Here is a 7,885-nt window from a genome sequence, read left to right as displayed (position 1 = left end):
TTATTAATTTTAAAGATTTCTGTATATGTAGGAAATGGAGTAAGGTCAAATGTCATTGGGTAGATGGTTTTCTTGACATTCCTCAAGGCATTCCCTAGGACATTCACTGGCCAGGGAACTGGGTAGCAGGAAGGGACAAACAAGTGTTAGCTGGTCTCCTTCAATAACTGTACAGATAAAACAGGCTCATAATTTCTGAAGCTATAACCGTCACCCTCCGAAGGCCATTTAGCCTTGGGGCCCCAAGTGCCTTAGCCTCTGGAAAACGAATGAAAAACCTATAAAAAGCGAACAAAAAAGTGTGGCACCACGTGGTGCATAACAGCATTGGAGAGAATTTTTACTGAATCCTGATAGCACAATATAACCCTCTTGGTGTTTGTACGAGTGGTAAAATAGGCCTTGAGAAGGTGTCATGTCCTGAACTGGACTATATGTGTGGAAAGGAAGGATTCAGGTGCTGGAACAATCAGGGCGTCACAAGATCTTGAAAGTTGAAAGATTCCGGTGGGTTAAAAGATCTCTGGGCTGGGAACGGTGAGAAGGAACAGATAACAGAAGATATGTATTAGTTCCCTGGTAAATTGAAAGTAACAATCTCCCAAAACGAGGTAGTTACAATTGTCTGGTTCCTGCTACTGGGTTGCCAATTGTGTTGTTCCTGATTGTGTGGTTCCCGGTAGCGTAGTTTCCAATCACATGGTTCCCAATTCTGTGGTTTCTGAACACATGGTTTCCAATTGCATGGTTCCTGATTACGCTGAGTTGTTGACTTCATAGACAACGATGATCATTGGGAGCAAAAATGAGGCCTCCTATCTCGAGGGGAGAAAACACAATTGTAATGTTTTATGAACGAAACAAGAAGAAAAGACCGCAAGGTATACACAGCGCTTGAATGGAAGATCTGGTAACCAATAGAAGCAATGAGAACAATCATAGGTTCCTCTTCTACTGATATTGTGGACTGGAAAAGCTGGAAGGAAGCCGCAGCCAGAAATTATGTAACCCGAAACTCCCTAAAAAAAGGGACGAGAGATCCAATCATGAGGTGTCTCAATAGAATGTAAAAGATTGATCCCACAGTCTCACGTTGGGACTGCACAAGCAATAACAGGGTGTATAGAGACCAGAAGTGATATGATAGACCTGAATTGTCGAGATCCTGCGGGCGGCGCTCATGCCAGTTAGGATGAGACAGTCTGTCAATGTCAATATGGTCACACTGTTCACTGATTGTAAGCTCCATCCCACTCCTTTTGCTGGGTTGTTGTCACTGGAACCCTCCTAAGAGGGAAGAGAATGGGACCAGCAGTTATCATCCTGCAGAAGGGTACATGGGGACAGTCTTTTATAAGACCAGGAAGTGAAAGTAGGTGTGAGAACACCTGTACCACATACTAAATGTATCCTCTAGGAAAGAGATGTCTGAAATTACAAAACCTTGTTTTGCGCACAAGTCGAGAAGATACTAGGGTTGTTCTTTGAATCGTTGGAATCACTGAAGAGTACTGAGAATATCCTGTTGTAGGCAAGGGACAATGGTGGCTGCCAATGTCCTTACAAGTACTGCGTACTGACACACATTCCAGAGGACAGAAGTGTTTCTGATAAGAACTTGTGAAGTGAGAGCGTGTAGGAAAGGGACAAGGGTAGCTGCTAACATCACCAGTCTGCACTGGCCAGCATGGAGATAAACACTGGCCAATAACACAAGTAATGCAGTCATTTCTAGTCCACTGCAGGACATGACATTCATGACTGGGGTTTGCCCAGTTTTCAACCACACACTGGCCACTGTGGATTGGTGGTGGTAGGAGACTTTCGTCTGATCACTCACAGCAAACCAACCAAGTATGGGTAAACCTGACTAGTACAACTTTGGTGATCAGGGTGATATTGCAAACACTTTCACCATGTTAAGGGATCTCCATTCAGAAAGGGATATATAAGTATGTACAGTATGTATGTGTGTGTATACAGTATACTGTGTATGATATATATATATATATATATATATATATATATATATATATATATATATATATATATATATATATATATATATATATATATATATATATATATATATATATATATAGATAGATAGATAGATAGATATAGATATAGATATAGATAGATAGATATAGATAGATAGATATAAATGATTGTTATATTTACATTCTTAGGTAAATATATATGAAAGACAGAACCCAGGACATTAAATTTTTCAGTTCTTATTACAAATTATGTGCATTAGACATTAAAGCAAAAATTTTCTTGCAATATATTATTAATTTAATTTCTTCATAATATTTTGTATCCCCATGTGTTATTGCCAGAGAATTGCCTAGGATGTAGTTTAGCTAATGATTACTCATAATATCAATCTTAAAAATCTTGGATATATAAAAAAAACTGCAAACAAAACATTCTGATGTATATATTGTTATAAAAAAAAGTTAAAACTGTCTTTGATACCGGAAATAATTTTTCCATAAAATTCCATTAGTTTGCCTACAACTATTTATAGCCAAGATAGGAAAATTTTTACAAAAATAGCAATAATCACAACTATTCTTAATTACCAAATCAAAACTTCATGTAACATAAAAAAAAAATAAATCCTTATCGTAAACATTTAATATCAACAGTTATTATTTCTTTCCAGTATTGGGAGCGCTATTGTGGCTATTGGCTCGCATCAAGGTTTTCTTGCCGCGGATCCGGAGAAGGTAAGTCTGGCCAGTGGTCTGGGTGTGATGACATCTGCGTGCGACACACCCACTAAAGATAAGCAGCAAGATGAAATGGATTACATGGTCATGCCTGTCTCCAACTGGGGCAGAACCTTCGATAATGATAGTTTAGCAATCGATATGAATGGTATTGATGAAGAGGATTTCATTAATGAGAAGGTGAAGATTAAGGGAAAAGGAGTTTTCAGGTTACCCGCATCTGTCAAAGCTAGATTAGCAATCAAGAAAAAACCAGTCATTACGTGGAGACCATATGTCAGGCAAGCGAGCAGAGATCAGGTTCTTCCTGAGGATCTAGAGGGAGTACTTGTCAAAGAGCTCCAAGCTGAATTATTGCAACTTCCAGCCGAGTTGAAGGTAGGGCCTTCCGGCAACAATTCCCCATTAATAGTTGAAGATGAGTGTGCTTTCATGTGGCGAACGGTGGAGGATGATAACTTATCTACTAAAACAAGTATGTCAGCACCAAGTGATGATCAGTTATTAGAAACTGTTTATATGGACCCCTCATTCTTATCTCATTACAAGGATATAAAGCCTTCACCTCCAATACAGAAGAGGCCAACCTCTTTGGAATGGGGTTTACCAGGGGCTGTGGGAGGCTCTAAAAGACAGAAATCCTTTATTCGGAGACCTACATTACTAAGAAGAGCAAAATACAGGACAAGGGGTCGAATGCGTTGTGCGGCATGTTCAATGCCTCTGCTTCATAAGGTACCACGGGATAGTCAGTATCTTTTATCATCATTAGTTAGGAGTATTAGTGAGAACTCCGTTTTCCAAGAAGCCGTCATACGTAGTGTAATGAACAGATCTCAAGAGAGGAGCAGGCCAGTCTCAGCAAAATACTGTCCGTCACTGGAGGAAATCATTCCCCCAAAATTACAATCCAGTGACAGACAGCCTAAAACCCTTCGTAGTGAGAATGCAAAAGAAGTGCCTTGAAGTGAGAGAATAAGCTTGGCTATAAAAGTAATTTCTAACATATCGAGTCGTGTATTCCACGTCAATTTAATGTTAGTCATCGTGTGATGGTTGTCAGTAAGGAAGGAAAACTATCTTTGACTCGAGTTCCAGTGCAATGTACAATTAGCTTCCTTTCTTCTTATACAATTTCCTAGTGTAGAATTTTAAATCCCAGAAAATCAGTCATTCATGCTCATTGTAATGTGAAAGTCGGATAAATATAATAGGCTTAGGCCACTAAATATTTGTATATAATGTATTTTATACATCAAAGGCTGCTGTACACAACTGAAATCATAAGTGGTCATCAAATATCCCTTTAATCTTATATCACTGAGAAAATTTTTTTGTATGTTCAATTGTTAATCCTTGAAAATAATGTGTGTTTGTTTAAGTATCAACCGACTGTTCGTCAAAAATGAAGATTCTAAGGCATCCTATTTATTTTTGAAAGACCTTTTAATATTGCTATACCTTGTGTGTGCCACAACCCATGGTCTTCACAAATATCCAGGATAGAAGCGTTCTATTTTCATTGTTCCCCAATCACTTAAGTACTTCTATAGCCTTCTTAAAAACAGTATGCAGTACATGTGCAACCATTCCCCATAACTGTGTAGCACAGTTTCCTTATGTTATGAAGTGGCGTGTTTGTAGACACAAGAAATACCACTGGTACTCTCAAGGTTAGAAAAAAACACCATGAAGGATTTATCGACAGAGCAGTATGTTCTCTCATCTTGTAAAATATAGTATTAGTTACGTTTGACATGAAGGCCAAAAGTAAGATATGTTTCTGATTACATCTTCTCAAGAAATGTAAGCACTGTTACTAAATAAGGAGGAATGGAAAAGAATGTGTGAGAATAGCGTATTGAATAATCTAGTTTATATATTTAATGTTATAATGTTTAATAACGAAAAATATCAAAAGCATGCCACATTAGAAGTTATTCATTGCAAGATATTTTCTTAAGTTTGTTGAATAGGATTCTGACAACTGTTTTTCTTCAATTATCAATTATTTCTTAATGGGTAGCTAAAACTAATGGTTGTTTAGCTTGAATTAAAAGTTATCTTGATGGAATATTTGAAACAAAATATGCGAGCACATAGAGGGTGGGTGATACCACCATTCAAAATTACTCATTATGCCAAAATAACATGTATTTCAAGGAGATATTATAGCATGGATATGATTATAAACCAAAACAGTCTTTATGCAAAGCTAAATACAGTATAGTCAATCAACGTTTTCTCACTAAGTATGCACGGCACTTAAAGGTTTGATGTTCATTGGAAATAAATGCAGCAGTATAGGTGTATGTCAACAAGCAACTTGCACTGGATAGATGTGAAGACAAGCACTGCATCAAGTAAGAGTAAAGCCCTGTCCACATGATCGAGCATGTCCGACAAGCAAACAGTGATACCAGACCACAATAGTAGGAATGAAGGTTAATGATGTCAGAAGAGGGAAAACCACAGACAGGGATCTGGCATCATACAGTGTTGCCAAATCCCTGCCTTTAGTTTTCCCGCTTCTGACGTCATGAACACTCATTTTCACTAACTACTGTGGCCTGGTATCACTGTTTGCCCGTCGGGCATGCTCGATCGTGTGGACAGGGCTTTAAACATGCTTTGAGAGGGTCTTTCTTCTTTTTTCTATTCGGACAATGTTTCTAAAGTTACCGAAGTATTTCGTCTAGAGATACAAACATTCCAGCATTGCTCTCTTGGGCTGTTGTTGTATATGAAATAAATCTCTCTTTCTGAGTAAATTATTTATTTTCCTATTCATTCCTTGACAAGCAAACAATAAATGGAATTTTCTACGATTTCCAAGTGAAAGCAAAGGGATATTTCTCATTACTTTCTGTTCTGCAGCTACTTCATGGAGTAACACCAAGTAGGTCAACCATTCAGGTTAATCATTTCAGTATTGATGATTATGAAAATGCATATGGAAGATGAAGACAGGGACTAACTATAAAGGAACACATTTGAAATAATTGACAGCAGACTCTTTTACTAAGCATGCCTATCATCCTGTGAGAAAAAAAATTAATGAAAGTGAAAATTGAAAAATGTGCTATTGACTACCTTAAAGCAAGGAACTCTAACCCAGGACTATTCAAGAATAGAGATTTACAGTTTGATTTTGGAGTGCGCTGCCTTTACCATAGATGTTTTCCATTGTGGTTGGATGCAAAAAACACAAAACTTATATCCTTAAATCGATCTTTCTGACAATAGCCCCTCAAAACAACCTTTCTCCATATTTGTTGACAACTGGACTTCTAAACAGAGAGGATATTAACTAACTATAATCCTTAAAACTTTTTCTTACTAAAACTGGCATTAAAGAAAAACCACTTAGAACCCTTGAAATTAAAACATATGAATACATTAAATAGGATTATAATATAATCATACATATATACTGTACATATAATATATATATACATATATATATGTATGTATATATATATATATATATATATATATATATATATGTATATATATATATATATATATATATATATATATATATATATATATATATGTATGTGTGTATATATATATATATATATATATATATATATACATATACATATATATACATATACATATATGTGTATATATATATATATATATATATATATATATATGTTTATATATATATATATATACACATATACATATATGTGTGTATATACATATATGTGTGTATATATATATATATATATATATATATATATATATATATATATATATATATATATATATACACACATATATACATATATATATATATATATATATATATATATATATATATACATATATATGTGTGTGTGTGTGTATAAAGGTCCATTAACTCACAAAACATTTGAAGATGCAAATACGAATAAAAGTGAAATCATAAATCTCAGATATTATATCAGAAGTTAGTATACTGTAATCAGATAAAGAAATACTGTAAAAGACCATATTATATAGTTTAATTCAGTAAACAAAACAATTGCAATAACCTGATATTTATTTCATATAAAAGAGTATTTTACGAAATTCACCTTACAAACAGTTTCTTGGAAAGTATTAAGACAGTAAGTTGAGGGACTCCTTTTGTGTGTGTGTGTGTGTGTATATATATATAAATAAATAAATATATATATATATATATATATATATATATATATATATATATATATATATATATATATATATATATATATATATATATGTGTGTGTGTGTGTGTGTGTGTGTGTGTGTAATGAACAAGTTGTGGAATGATCTTCCTGTTAGGGTAGTTGAATCAGTAGAATTTCAAAAATTCAAACTCGCAGCAAATTTTTTACGCTGAACAGGCTTACAGAAGTCCTTTTATAATTCATATATCAAATATATGTTTTAATGTTCTTAATGTTTTGAAAATATTTTATTATAATTTTCTATTATAATGTTTATTTATTTCCTTATGTCCTATCCTCACTGGGTTATTTTTCCCTGATGGAGCCCTAGGGTTTATAGCTTTTCCAACTAGGGTTGTAGCTTAGCTAGTAGTAGTAGTAGTAGTAGTAGTAGTAGTAGTAGTAGTAGTAGTAGTAGTAGTAGTAGTAATATACTGCAATATATATATATATATATATATATATATATATATATATATATATATATATATATATATATATATATATATATATATATATATATATATATACATATATATACACAGTATATATATATATATTCATATATATAGATAGACAGATAGATAGATAAAGACTGGTGACTGGGCCACCACCGGCTGAGGGACCAACTGAAAGGTCTGCTGTGGCTGGGCCACTAGCTGGGGAGTAGCGGGTGCCGGAAACTGGTGTTTGGCCTGACGCTGTTGGGGTCGGGGCTTGTTGGACTTCTTCTTAGGCTGGGAGACGTCATCTTGAGAAGATTTCCTCTTTCGGGACATGCCCCACTTGTTGAGAAGGTTCCTGTTTTCAGTGACGGCTCTGTCCACAATCTCTTTCACCAGGTCCACAGGAAAGAGATATTTGCCCCAGATGTTGGAGGAAATCAGTTTCCGGGGTTCGTGTTTGACGGTGGCATCCTCAAACACGAATTCTCTACAGGCCCTCCGGGCCTTGATGAAGCT

The 7,885-nt window shown here is 35.0% G+C and overlaps 2 protein-coding genes across 6 annotated transcripts in view; one reads left to right on the top strand and one right to left on the bottom strand.

Annotated features, from left to right (window-relative positions):
* Window positions 1–5,498, top strand: part of LOC137619580 (bestrophin-3-like) — a 136,498-nt gene extending 131,000 nt beyond the window's left edge. For all 5 annotated transcript variants that reach the window (XM_068349738.1, XM_068349736.1, XM_068349737.1 and 2 more), the window contains one exon: window positions 2,672–5,498. In XM_068349738.1, the coding sequence (XP_068205839.1) occupies window positions 2,672–3,704 (1,033 nt within the window). In that variant the 3' untranslated portion in view covers window positions 3,705–5,498. The remainder of the gene's footprint in view (window positions 1–2,671) is intronic.
* Window positions 1–7,885, bottom strand: part of LOC137619581 (uncharacterized) — a 177,910-nt gene that overhangs the window by 157,399 nt on the left and 12,626 nt on the right. The gene's annotated exons all lie outside the window — the stretch shown is intronic.

Source organism: Palaemon carinicauda, chromosome 26 (assembly GCF_036898095.1).
Source record: "Palaemon carinicauda isolate YSFRI2023 chromosome 26, ASM3689809v2, whole genome shotgun sequence".
Lineage (NCBI taxonomy): Eukaryota > Metazoa > Arthropoda > Malacostraca > Decapoda > Palaemonidae > Palaemon > Palaemon carinicauda.
The sequence above is the reverse complement of the archived record's forward strand: the minus strand, read 5'-3'. Positions and strand labels throughout refer to the sequence as shown.